We start from the raw sequence: 14337 nt of genomic DNA on the forward strand, positions 1-14337 counted from the left end.
TTGTTAGTGGGGGGTCGGCTATATGCCACACGTCTAAAGATACGCCCTCCCAATTAACACAACCATGGACTTCAATAGCGACCGCTTCCTTGGATTGCCAGGAGGATGAATTTGTATGTAAGCTCAATGAAGACATACAGACTAATAATTCATTAACTGGGCCTTTTCAGATCTGCGTATCAAGATGAAGCGGTGCAAAAGAAAAATTGCATGCTTGCATGCTTGCATGACAATTTCCTTTCCTTTTTTTTCACTGGGTCTTGATATCAAATTCCCTTTACATGGTGCTAATTTCTACGCCCCGGCTCAAACCTTTCACCATCAAGCTTCCTACCTTAGTTTAGTCTCCGAACCTCGAAACCCCGACGATCCCGTAAAGGGTCTACTGTTGGCCTGTCGCATTTGCTTTCTGGAACTGGAACTGCAATAGCAGACCACTTTCTTTGCATTTCGTAGTATTCGTGTAGGCATCATCATTTACCCGGAGTGACAACTTGACATAACTTTTTACTACGTACAACCATTAGGCATCTCAATCTACCTATACCAGCGCCATGTTAATTGGTCTTGCAATAGACATACCTTGGACTCGTGACCTTTGGCTCACTTACACCAACCATAACAAACACTAGGCCAACCACCGCAATGTCTTGCTTGTCCGCTTGTCTTTGAAGCTCCACCAGCCTTGATCGTAATCGTATGTACGCAATAGACAGCCCTGGCGTTTATAACGTTTACCGCCTTCGCCTTGTTCCGCGTCTTCCGTCGTAGATCTAAGCGGGTCCTAGCCTGATATTCGGGACAGCACTGCGGATATTCATCGTATGTTTCCTCTTCAGCCTTATTGTATACTTATCACGGAGTACATGGTTGAACTTTAGGCCATTGAGCTGCTTGTTCGTTTGATACAGAGCTATTGGCGAGTTCATCGGGTGAATCCGATTTACAATGGCCATCATGCGATTCGTCATGTATGAGGTGCTAATCGCAAGTCTGCTACTACCTTTGACAGGGGCGTCGAGTAAATCATACCTCGAAACTTTTGGTCGAGTTTCCGTCTGTTCGGAAGTTCGTGTGCATCTCATCCTTGGTGGCAGTCGTAGCTGCTCTCCATCGCTATAGGTTTGAGGCTGAACACTGCGACTTCTGGTCTCCCGAACTCCCACGTTTGTCATCAGCATATCCCAGGGCCTCTTAATATGCCCGGGGAGGATCTTCACGTCAGTCTCGCTTGAACCTTACCCAGTAAGTCTATCTACTGTACGGGTAGGGTACAAAGTCAATGCTTGTCGATTCACGTGGAAATCGTAAATTGGTTATTGGATACATACTCACCATCACATATGCTATGGATTAAGTATCAGCTGTGACGACTGTTAACCAGAAGCAACATCACCGTCAGATTTATACTCCGTACAGCCCTGGGGTTTACTCACACTCCCCACCCACTCTGATACATCATTACCCTATTGGTTCAGCTAACTTACAAGTTCAGGGACAAAACCAATCGATGGTCGCTGACAAAGACTTATCTCCAGGGTCCACCCTTAGCTCGATCGTCAGAGTTCCACACCGACGACCAGTTCGCCCTTAATACGACGTATTCGTTTACCTGGAAATAATCTGGGTTTACGCCCGTATCATGTTATGCCGTTCCTTCGCATATTGACGAATACGTGGTTTGAAAGCGCACAATGGTATTATATCGCCCAAAGGACAATCCGCAGAGGAGGGTTTATTTTTAAAGAATGGCGTACAGAACTTGTGTGCTTATTTTCGTCAGAATCCTACCTGCAGGAGGTGCGTCAGCAAGACGCTTTTCTAATGCGAAATTCGTTTCCAATTACGAATATGACATTGATTACTATAGGTAGTCGGAACCTGTCAACCACTCAGACTCTACTCGGTATGTAGCCATAAGTAAAGCTCTGCAGTGTCGTTTATGCCCTTGCCGAACGCCCGACCTCATTTCATCTCACTTTTAGTCACTATACCCGAATACGAATGCGACCATGTTGACCGCGGTGAAGTAGCTGTGTCGGATTGCAACTCGTAACACGGCAATAATCTGCTCCCCTCCCCAGCCCCTCGTCGAAAGAGTTGATTTGCCCATAAATCTATATTTCTCCTAAGGCTCCAACAAGTTGTATATATATACTTAGCAGTATACAGTATATTGCCCACGTGACTACCCTCCCTCATGACTACTCAGCAAGCCAAGAAACTCGCTAAACCTGCAAACAGATAAGCTTATCACAGGCTTATTTTGATCCAGTTTTGCTTCCCTTATCTATCATCGACGTCACTTGCTGGAGAAGAGTTTCTGACAAGCGGCTTTCCGCTAGAGGTGGGGGATCGCAAGGATCATGAGGGGCATCCTTCAATACTGCCTACCCTATACTTACTTAGCCTTCGAATTCTTGAGGTGTGTTGTCATTGCTGCTTTCAACAAACCTTTATGCAGTTTAGATCCAAGCTTTTGCGGTTTCTAATATTTGCATTTATAGTAGAATTCTTTGAGTTGCTTTTCTCTATACTTATGATTTAAATAAGGCTTATTAGAGACTAAATGCTTTCTTCTTATATCAAGTATTGTTAACTGCAAATATATATTTTGATGAGTACAACAGTGTAGCAGTTGGCCTAAAAGAATTTATTTATGTTATAATGTAGATGATACTTCACAGGAACTCACGACCGGCCTCAATATTTATCAATACTTGACCCTAAAACGCCTTTTGGAGAGAATTGGAAGAACCCCTATTAATGTTTGTGTAAATATTCAAGTTATGCAATGCATGACATTATCGTCAGTGCCACGTTTCACATCTCCACTGTTCGGTCATCTAACACTCTCTAAAGGTTACTCGAGTTTCTTGTTAAAAGAAACAGTCCTGAAATCTCAACAATAAGATCATGTGCTGTGCTTTTATCTTCCTAAACACGTCATGGCTGTCAGACACTTGCCAGCGTCACACAAGCTCCCCTCGATTGCGTCATGTCCGTGATGAGTGAGATCTGTAGTTACCCTATAACAATCAAGAACCGCCATACAGCAGTCTCTCCACCAAGAGAGATACCGAAACGGGCAGCTGGAAGGGAGGGTGATTCACTGGTATCTAACAAGCTGAGAGTGGATTCTGTCGCACCTACACCACGTAGTCCCGCGTATGCCTGCTTGCGAAACGCTGTAAAGCAGGGCACCCTGCGTTGTAAAGGATGGGTCGTGGTCACGCACCAACCAGCCCGACTTATAGCGAGTATAAGTGGCAGCATCCGCAGCCATGTGAACTTAGAATCTTCATACACTACCATCCTCAAAAAACAACACTTCCATCACTCAACCAAGCTCATCATGCCTTCCTACATCGTGCGTATCATGCTCGCCATTTACTCTGTGTCGGCATCGACTGACAATCTCTCATAGGTTACCTGCAAGGACGACGCGTCCGACGATCAGGTCAAGTCGTACGTGCCGGCTCGAAAGAATATTCGTTTATATGAATTTGACAGTAGATAGTGCCAAGCAGCACGCCATTGACCAGGGCGGCAAGATCACACACGAGTACAGTCTCATCAAAGGCTTCGCGTAAGTTAACCTCGTGTACATGTACAGTTCTATGATGATAGCTGACAAAGATTATAGAGTCCAGTACGATGACGACAAGATTCAAACGCTTGAGAACCACGAGCACGTCAAGACAGTCGAGCCCGATGGCGAGATGAAGACCCAGTAATCGAACGGGAAACAAGTGATGCGTACGGAGAGGCCATCGATATCCATACATAGATTATCACAAGCTCTACTGCATCGGCGTCAAGGAATATAATCATTAACTGCCTTGTATCGAAAGGTTATGCATGAGCCATGGTTTCTTGAAACACACCGAGTCTAGTATTTCAATATAGAGCCCTCTCGTAGTAGTAGGATGACTATCTGACAGTCGACGATATGGTGCTTGGCGGGGGCACTGACTCGGTGACGTATGCCCGTCACCCCGCAATTGTGAGCCGTGTGATAAGCGATAAGCCGGTCCCAAGCGATTCGAGTGGCAGCTCTCAGCTCCACCCGGGCCGTTGAAGAGTCATCCGTCTCGGGGACATTTACCGGTCTGTCCAGCTTCTACAGATCAGTCCCATACTTTCTCATTCCAACGACATTATCTCCAAGAGGAGTGTGAAAACAGGAATATTACTAAATACACCACAATGCTGCAATGATTGCTTCCTCAACCAGGTTCATAAGGCGGCGAGGGCCTGCTGCCTCTACTATTCTTCCGTCATGGTCCTGTTACACCTCACATCGATGTTTATCCCAATGGAGGGGCCCTAGACAACCGCATCGGGGCCATGAAAGCACACGGAACCGGCTGGTGACGAGACGGGGTTTGCACTCCCCAAAAGTGTCGGATGATGAGATTGCGACACTGGCTCGACAACATCAACATCCTCTGTGTCTCGCAGACCTCGTGAGGTTTGTCCAGGTCCTCTTCTAGCTACTCACAATGTCTGACAATCTATAGACACGGTCGGCCGCCTCTATCCTCCAAGTCCCTCCTCTCATCCGCCAATTTCGCCTTATCTCTTCTTCCCGTGCGCCTCGCTCATCGTATCCAAGCGCTTCGCAACCTTCCTTACATCGTCGTTGCGAACCCGAACATCTCACGTATATACAACAACTATCTCCATTCTTTATCAATACTCCTTCCATACTGGCACGCGACCCGTGAAGGACGACCAATCTCGAACCTCGAAGACGAGATACGCTTCACAAATGTACTGGCCGAGCTCGTTGCGACACACACCGATACTATCCCCATTCTTGCAAAGGGTTTCCTTGAATGTCGACGATATATATCTCCCGAAGAGGTTACAAGATTCCTCGACCAGCACCTCCGCGCTCGAATCGGTACGCGCCTCATTGCGGAGCAGCATATTGCACTTCATTTCAGTTCTCAGCCGCACTTTGACCCTAATGCTAGTCCAACACCGTGCCCTGATGATCCCTCGTACATTGGAGTCATCGACACAGCTCTTCGGCCCGCACAAATAGTAGAGTCATGTGCTGGCTTCGTCGCTGATATATGTGAGCTTCGATATGGCGTCCGACCTCTTCTCTATATTCATGGCGAGCCGGACACCACATTCGCATTTGTCCCTATGCACCTCGAGTACATAGTTACTGAACTGCTGAAAAATGCTTTCCGTGCTACAATTGAGAACAAGTCTAACGAAGCTGTAATCGTCACGATCGCACCAGAGCCTGCCTTGACCGAAGAACCCTCTACAGCGTCTTGGTCAAATCCATCGACCAAGGAAAGCGACTTTCCCTCAAAGGATAGCCGGAACGCCACCAATAACGATGCGATAGTCCCTCTAGATGATAATGCTCCAGGAGTGACGATTCGTATTCGCGATCGTGGTGGCGGGATTCCACCAGAGGTCAGCCCGAATATCTGGTCGTACTCATTCACCACCTTCTCCGACGACATGGATGACTTCCCAGGAGATGGCAATGGTGGCGACGGTCTCAGTGCGATATCCACTGCCAGTACTGGCGGTAGTTCCATCGCTGGACTGGGATACGGTCTACCTCTGAGCAGGGCGTACGCCGAGTACTTTGGGGGTGGCATTGCGGTTCAGAGTCTATATGGCTGGGGAACGGATGTATACCTACGATTAAAGGGCGTTGGAAATCTGGGTAAGAAGTAGTCGAGGCATATAGCATTTGGTATTGGATATCTAAGTCATGTACGAAGCCATGGTTGAGTAATGAGATGAAGCGGACAGATAAAGAACATGATTACAAAACGAGGACGACACCAGAACGACCGGTAGGATGAGATGAGTGAACAATGTAGCATGAAAGCAATTTGGGCCGAGAGGAGAACATTCGCCGGGCAGAGTCCAGGTACTGACATATGATTTTTCAAAGTGAAGCGTAAGCGAGATAAGCGGGCAGGTTGAAAGACTTGACAGCAGGTAGGATTAAAAGTATGAGATATGAACCATTAGTGGTCCCAGCCAGCCATTCATTAAGAAATAAAACCATTTTTCAAAATCAACCAGTAAAAGCTTTCCAAGGAATGACTCCCATATCTGCCCAGTAATAAAAAATCATATCCAACGCCTGCCGGTATTCTCGCTTCCTCATTTTTGAACACCCATATTTCCATCATGGTCTGACTGCGCCAGCAACTCGATCCAAGATCAGGATAGGATATCGCTGCGACACTGAATAAACCTAGTATGAGGTATGTACCCCAGATTAGAGTATAAAAAACAGTTACAAATCCATCATATGCCTTCAGATGCAAGCTACATGTTCTCCAGCTCGTGGTCGATCTGTCGATCCATAAATGTTCGACGTTCTCCAACAAGCTCGGTCTGAAGACGCTGCTCTACTAGAGCGCGAACTTGCTTCTTGGTCACAGTGTCTAGGTCAACCTCGCACAGAACTGAGCGAATAGACTCGACGATAGCCATGTCGTTGGGCCCCGCGTGGCCATGCTGGAAGTCGAACGATGACTGCGATCGCATGGCATCCGGCATGGGAGATCGAGCACCACTGCTGAAGCCCAGAGCAGTGCCAGATCGGCTATGTCCACCGCCAGTGGCGGGTGAAAGGTTGGCCTGACCACGGAGGTTGCTCACGCTGGGATGTTGGCCAGGGTAGTCCTGGTATGGTGACTGGCTGCGCATGTCATGAACACCTGTGCCCATAGACATCATTGACTGTCGATGCTGCATGGGAGAATCTTGGAAGCCCATGGTAGATGTGCGACCGTTGTTGAAGGCGGGGGACTGAGGAGGCATGTAGGTGTTGCGGCCAGGCATACCAGTCAAGACAGAGCCCTGAGGGCCAGCAGAGTACACAGACTTGATCTCATCAAGCTCATAGTTGTCACCATAGGAATAGTCGGTCTTCTCCTGGTACCCACCACGACGTCCAGGCAGGTTGTTAGCTAGAGCGTAGTCATCCCAACGCTGCAGAGGAATAGAGCGAGGGTCGAAGCCTTCATCGTCAACAGCGACGACCTGCTTGGTGCCCTTCTCTCCAATGACGATACGGGTGTTACCCCACGAGAAGTTGTCCTGGTTCCAGAAAGAGTAGAGGGGAAGGATGAAGGAGTAAATGGGGAAAGCAAGGAGGTAGATGATCATCCATCCAATGTGCTGCCACTGCCTCTTGAGAATGAAGATGAGAGCCTGGAGACCATAAACAGCAGCAATCATAGCAATTGAGATGTATGGAATGGGTCCAGAGCCGGTGGCCAGAATGTAGATAAGGTAACCAATGTAGACACAGGTCGAGGGGAGAATGATGGTACCGCAAAGATCAATAAACACAACAAAGCGCATACTGAAACAGCAGAAACCACAGAGCTCCTTCAGTTGCATGAGTTCAACAAGGTTGTGGATGGTCGAGTTGATCCATCGTCGACGTTGAGACAACAGAACACTCCACGACTCGGGGGCAGCGGTCTTACACTGGGCATCGGGAATGAACTTGTAGGACATCTCAGGGAAGTACTTGGTCATCAAGGTGGTAAGATAGCGATCCTCGCCTAGAGAAAGAAGGTTCTTCTTGTGGAGGGTGTCCACATCACAAACACTGTAGTCCTTGATAACAGCATCAGAAATGATGAGAGGCTTGCCCTTGTCAACACTTCGGAGACGGTACATGGTGAAGCTAAGCGAGGTTAGCAATTGACATAACGGGAGAGCCGGTTAATAAACATACCATCCAGGCAAGCAAGTAACGCTGCCAAACAGAGATTCGAAGGCCTTTGCAAGATGATGCGAGATAAAATATTCGTAAACCTGGATCATGGTCCACCAGGTCTTTTCATCGTTCTCCAGGGTAGTTTCACCACAAATACCAGCAATCTTGGCGTTGTGAGCACAAGCAGCAACAAGACGGTTGAGCGAGTCTTCCTCGACACAGGTATCGGCATCGACCATGAGAAGGTACTCATAAAGCTCAGGGTCCACACCAATGATGTTGTTGACCTGATGGAACATTTCAAGCTCAAGGGGAGACATGGGTGCTCGGTGGTGGACACGGTTGAGGAAGCTCATAAGCAGGATCTGAGAATCACGCTTGCCACGGTTACCAGGTTTGGCCTTTGACTGCTCAGACTCCTTTCCGACCTTGACGACGACGATGTAGGGAACAACGTTGCCCTCAAACTCGTAGAGACCAGAGTAAACCTTGCCGTAGTTGAGTTGCTCACTGCTAGAGCCAACGGACTTGAAAGGAAGCGCAGGAGGATCAACCTTGGGATCAACGCCAAGAATGTCGAGAACAATCTTGGGGGTGGGGCGATCATTACCTTGACCAACGACGACACCATCACAAATGACACAGATGAGCTTGCGCTTGTTGTCGTACTGAAGGGCGGTTAATGAATCGAGAGCCTTTCGAAGAGAATCTTCACCCTCGGTGTAGACAGGGACTTGGCAGATGACAAACTTGTCCTGCGGTGAGGGACGTCGCTTGGATCCGAACTGAAGGGCAGCAAGGAACTTGACAGCGGTGACGATGCAAATGACGACAGCGAAAGCCAGAAGAAGGTAGTTGTTGACCTGGCATCGTGGCGAATCACGGAAATCAAGGATACCCTTATACGCAATGTTTTGAATGCACTGCCAACTGTTCTTAAGGTTGGCACTGACAGTCTCGTTCTTTGCATTGGCGATAAGCAGGTCGAGATCCTTCTTAATGTCAGTTCCAGGGCTGTTCTTCCACAGGTCTACCATATCTTCGTTAAGGAACTTGTACGAATCAAAGTTGTCGTTGACGTCGAGGGTATGTAAGTAATCAGTAAGATCATACACCTCGTTGCCATAGGTGGCCCACATGTGTTGCTCGTTTTCACCCTCGTTCTTGACCTTGCTCTTCTTCCAAACAAGATTGCCATGGTAGTATTCCTTGATCTTGGGCTGGAACTTCTTCCAGTACCAGTCGGGATCATGAAGCGCACTGGTACGATCACGGGTATAAAAGCCGGAAGTGTGCTGGGCCAGGGGATTGGTGATGGTGTCGTTGAAGGTGAGCTGAGTCGTCTCCTTGATACCAAGGCCTCTACAAGCCCTGTTCAGGGGAGGCATGAAGTAGTCATCCATGACCATACCAGAAAGAGGCAGCATGTTGGACTTCGTGACCTTGATGCTGGTATCACTGTGCTGTTGTTGCCAGAAATCGGTGATGTCGTAAACCTTTCCGTGGATGGCTACCCAGAAGGCCTTTTCGTCCTCTGCGTGGCTAGCAACCTCCTTGACATTCCATGCCTTGTTTGCATTGGGGCATAAAAGCTTTCCGAAACCGATAATCCAGAAGACGACCATGCCGTTAATAAGAATAATCAGGAAGAAGAGAACGAATTTCTCACGCCAGGCCATGCGAACATCGGGTCGTCGCATACGGCCAATGAACTTGAGAAGAGGTGAAGGAATCCAGAAAGTCAGGGCCCAAACGAAAGCAATCCATGCTCGGCGACCGAAAGGCAAAGGCTTGGACTCGATCTTCTTGTTCTTGGCAAGTTCGCCATCCAAAATTCCGGTGAACTCACCATCCTCGTTGTAATAGACTTGACCCTTATATGTGTCACCCTTGGTACCGAGACCGTAGTCACCGGTGGTCTGAACGTTGCGCATAGCCGAGGGAGCAATGGAGGGTGCTGATTGGGGGTTGAGGTTCTGATGCTGGTTCAAGGTAACCTGGCTCATGTTGCCTTGGCTGAAGTTGCGAGTGTGCATCAGCTGATCATTGCTTCCGTTCAAGCTGTTGTCCATAGCAGGAGGAGGGAAAAAACCGCTGCCATTGGGAGGGTTGGCTGAATAACTTGTGTCAAAACCAGAAGTGAAAGGATTTTGGCCCATGCTCTGAAGACTGTGAGCGGGCTTAATATCAAGCATGGTCTCTGCCTCCCACCAAGGACCTTCCCTAACCCAGATCCGCTCCTTGCCGATAAAGACTTCGCCATTGCTCCATCCTCTCTCGAGCATCCAGGTCTCGATGCCGTCTTTGCCATCCTTGCAACCTAGAGCGCCGTATCGACCAACAAACTCGTCGACGTCGAAGTCAGCGGTGTAATCAAGGTTGCGATTGCGGCGGTTAGCCCACTCGGGAAGTCTCCATGAGCGAAGCTGGCGGGAGACTGTACCAGCTGACCATGCCGAAGTGATGGCAGGGAGAGTGGCCAAGTTGGCAGGCGAGTCATCCGTAGGATGAAGGGAAAGATGGAACCAAGTACGGCTGGCACTCAAAAGGGCAGGTAGATCGAAACGACCTGCGCGACCAAGGCTGATTCCTTCACCCTCGACAGGGAACAACAGCTTCTTTACGAAACTATCATCTTCGGATCCATAAGCAACCTTCTCCAAAATGACCTCCCGCTTCTCGAGATCATGTTGGCGGTCCCTTCCCTGGGGGCCAGTCATGATGCCCAGATCAGGTGCGACATCAGAAACGGCTTGCTGCATCTCACGAACCACAGAAGACCCAACGGGGTGGACCTCGACACCATCCTCAATCATCTCAGCGTTGATTCCAATGGTATCATCGAAAATGGTACGCATAGCTAGGGCCCGGCCGATCGAAGGCTCGGGAACTTCAACAACTGTGATTGACACGGTATCACCGTCCTCGTTAGAGGTTGGAGTGCGCACACCGCGGCCATCAATGGACTCGTCGCCATCTCGAATGCGAAGCATCTGAGCAGCAATAGCGCTGTTGGCCTTCGAAATCACCCAGTCGACAAGAGCCTCGTACAAACCACCAACGAGTGTTCGACGGTCCTCAGTGCTTAGCTGCTGCATGAGCACCTCTGGTTCCATGCCAAGAAGACCACTAACATCCTCGCAAATCTCCTCGAAATCGTCTGAGTCGGCATCGTAGTCGAGAGTGTTGCCGAGCTTGAGCAGACCAGCAAGTGTGGAAATGAAGTTGCGGTGGGCAGAGCCCTTGATACCGATCTCCTTCAGTGCTTGACGGAAGTCATCGGCCGCAGCACCATCGTCGGCGGTGATCAGGTAGGATGGTGGCTCATAGGTGCCGGAACGAGCCAATAGGGCATACGCTGAAGGGGATTTGAGGCCTAAGAATTCTCGCTCGGCGGGTGTCGATGCTGATGTCAGGAGATAATAAAAGACATCGAAAGCACGGTAGCCAGCCTCAGCGGGGATATTGAGCAAGCCGTTCTCAGTGTCGATGCCACGTTGGGATAAAGCAAGCGAGGCGCCTGTAACATTTCCTCCCAAACTCAAGGTCAGTGTAACGCCGAGAGCGATCTGTCGTGGAGCGGAAGCATTGTAGGGAGTAACGCATCGGAGGAACGGCTGTAAAGCTTCCAGAGACTTGTAGACGGAAGCAGGAATGGCGAAGGGGAAAGTGTTGAGGAAAGGCACGAGCAATGAAGGAGTTGACTGGTGGAGTGATCTGTACAATGTTAGAATAGCGGAACATAATCGTTTTTGAAGGAACTTACCCCAAGATCACACAGCCATCCTCAGCACGGCGTCTTGCATGTTCCCAAGCTCGAGCAGCGAGAGTAGTATCAACAGTAGCTCCAGCCTGAGCAGCGGTAAGCCATGTATTGACAACTAGACTGGTGCTGGCATCGAGTTGATAGGGCTGAGAAGACAGATAGATGTTGTGGATGGCGTTCAGGAGAGTTGTGGTGGACACCTGGGCGGCTTGAGGACCACCACCCAGGGCCTCTGAAGCCATCGAGTACATGGACATTCGGCTGGCCATGATAAACAACGGTGATGCCCTCGACGGGGACGATCACAGGTTATTACACGTTGCGATGTGAATGTTGTACACGGGACTGGGTTCAACGGCCGAGATTAAGTGCAACTGAGCAGACTGTTGAAGGGTATTACGTCCGAGGAACGACGGACGGGTAACAATTAGTAGTATGAGCGAATGAATAGACCAGAGGTCCGCTGCAAGCAATTGAATGCGGCTTAAAGGCTTGGAGTGAGTTTGTCGAATGATGAGATAAAGGTTTTGGTCGCTGGGCAACGCCGCCCTCCTTTTCGGCTGATCGAATGAAGTATCACGGCCTGGGCGGCTGTGAGTACTAATGCAAGGAGTTTGGTCAAGGTTGAAAATTATTAAGTAGCGATTGGTTGATGTAAAAGAGACACAGCCAAAGCGAGTGAGGCCGGTCAGTTGAAGCTGTAGCGAAAGCGAGAGCAAAGGGAAATGACAAGACACAAACGTTCTCGAAAGAAAGGATCCCCAAGAGTTGTAGAAACGACGGGGTCTTGTGCTGGACTGGGCTGGGCTGGGGAGGTAAGGTAATCTACAGGCAGCAAGCCGACCTTAGGGAGCAAGAAAACACGAGGCCTAAATTTAGGATAACAAAATAAGTTCCACAAAGGGTATTCTAAGCTCATCCTAAATCTAGACTAAGTTACCTAAATCTTTTTGTCACTTAGGCTTAAGGTCCCGAGTTTTATTTCCTCCCCTAGGCCGAGTACTGTAACGAGTAGAGGATGGGCCTCCACTGTCCTGTAGGTACAGTACTGCGCTCTAGGGCCGTAGTAGCGCGCCCCAGCAAAAAAGGGCGACTCCGAAAATGGATACGGCTGATGTGATGCACTGTGTACGGAGGACCATAGAGCGCTTTAGATACAATGCTCAAGTCCAATGTCCCATCTCGATATTGGTAGCTTTCAGAACGTGGCGCATCAGGCGCGTTATGCACTTCAAAGGGGTGGTTTCGCTGGACGAGAGGCCAATATTCTTTTCAGCTGCGGGTGAAATGGTCCCGACACCAACATAGACTGACATACTGGCCACTAGCGGCCCATCGATGAACAACAACAACTTCCAACAGTCAAATTAACTGCTTCTATGATATTCTTCCAACGCCCGGCACTGTCCAGTACTGTACTGTCTGTCACTACAAATGGATCTGTCCATCCATATCTAAACTTGGAACAGCCGGACGTACCATGGCCTGTCGGGGTAAGGGGCCCGACCCGAGGGCAGGGCAGTAAACCTTGTGTTTAGTAAGGATTGCGTCTGGATTGGAGTTTAGGTGTGTGGGTCGGCTCAATACGAGGATTAGGACAATGTGCATATTCTTTCACCTGCATTGGCTACGCGTCCGTCCTTTGTGTCTCGCGATGCACAACATGCAAAATAAAAATAAAAAAACTTCGTATGATGGAGGATGACTGGATGGCTCCATCTTGTTGAGTGTGTCTTGGTCATCTGGAAGAGGAACAGAGGCTGTGTCGTGTCGTGTCGCGGCCCTTCGTTTGTGCATGCGAACCTCAGTATCAGCAGTTTCTCTGAGTGTCATGATGTGCTTTTACATCCATGACAGTATGAACAACAACCCTACGTGGGTGTTACACAACCATAATTTCTCCTCGTCTGTGGTTACACTCTGACACGCTCACCACCAGCATGGTCTGATCAAGACAGACGTCAACCGGATCGAGAGATCGTATTGTCCGAAGATCTTATCTGGTTGTGGTCCTAATTTCAGGAGACTATGACTATCACAGATCTACATGTAACCGTTGCTTTCCAGGCTATTCTCTCCAGCTCGATCCGCGGTTATGTGCCACAAGACAAATTTGTAACGTTTGCCAACATCTGACACACCCGCCACCAGCCGAGCGCTCAGGGCGCGTATGGTAAACGCCGTAATCCATAAAATAGCCAAGGTAGGTAGTCAGCGGTAACGTAGGCTTCGACGGGAGTTGCGTAGTGGTTCTCGTTACGGATAGTTCTAACGGTAATGCTCCCTGCTGGCATTGACAGCAAAAGTGATCAGCAGCTGGGACAGGCTAATCGATTTGCTTTTCCTCCGCCTCATATCATCTCGCAGATCAGCCAGTAAGGATGTCTCAGATGTTCTGACAGACCGCGCTTCCCGTCCACTCACGCTTCGCAATATTGAACGAACTCTGGCATGGATGTCGCGTAAACGAGAACAACAAATAATATCGAAAGCCTCGTGATCTTATGTAGTCGTGACGAACAAAGACAGGCTGCCCTCCGTCACGATGATTGTGCCTCCTCCACATGACGCGCATCAATGGACTCCCATTCTCCTAAAATAAAGGTTACAGGGAATTGTTGCGGGCTAGCATCGTCGTTCACATTCCAGAAGGCCGAGTAGTAGGATCGATCACTGGAGCGGTCTTGACCCCAGTAAAGCGATAATATTCCCTGGTTCAGTTGACACAAGGCATGCCGAGCTTGAAAGGGTTGCTGGTGGAGTTTGTTGAACACCGCTGAGAATACCTCAAGAGAGATTGTCAATTTGTAGCCTTCATAATCACTAAAATTGCATTCTCTACTTG

At 49.0% G+C, this 14337-nt stretch overlaps 3 protein-coding genes across 3 annotated transcripts; 2 read left to right on the forward strand and 1 right to left on the reverse strand.

Annotated features, from left to right (window-relative positions):
* Positions 1-3355: 3355 nt before the first annotated feature.
* On the forward strand, positions 3356-3737 carry J7337_010706 (uncharacterized protein; the record flags this gene model as incomplete). Its single annotated transcript, XM_044828281.1, is given in 4 exon segments — positions 3356-3370; positions 3428-3494; positions 3514-3589; positions 3647-3737. The coding sequence occupies 4 exon segments, from the start codon at positions 3356-3358 to the stop codon at positions 3735-3737; spliced, it is 249 nt and encodes an 82-aa protein (XP_044676835.1).
* A 676-nt stretch (positions 3738-4413) lies between these two features.
* Positions 4414-5712, forward strand: J7337_010707 (uncharacterized protein; the record flags this gene model as incomplete). The annotated part of the gene is made up of 2 exons (XM_044828282.1): positions 4414-4469; positions 4524-5712. 2 exons carry the CDS (start codon positions 4414-4416, stop codon positions 5710-5712), a joined length of 1245 nt encoding a protein of 414 aa, XP_044676836.1.
* A 606-nt stretch (positions 5713-6318) lies between these two features.
* On the reverse strand, positions 6319-11761 carry J7337_010708 (uncharacterized protein; the record flags this gene model as incomplete). The annotated part of the gene is made up of 3 exons (XM_044828283.1): positions 6319-7693; positions 7745-11443; positions 11493-11761. The coding sequence occupies 3 exons, from the start codon at positions 11759-11761 to the stop codon at positions 6319-6321; spliced, it is 5343 nt and encodes a 1780-aa protein (XP_044676837.1).
* Between the last annotated feature and the right edge of the window lie 2576 nt (positions 11762-14337).

Source organism: Fusarium musae, chromosome 8 (assembly GCF_019915245.1).
Source record: "Fusarium musae strain F31 chromosome 8, whole genome shotgun sequence".
Taxonomy (NCBI): Eukaryota; Fungi; Ascomycota; class Sordariomycetes; order Hypocreales; family Nectriaceae; genus Fusarium; species Fusarium musae.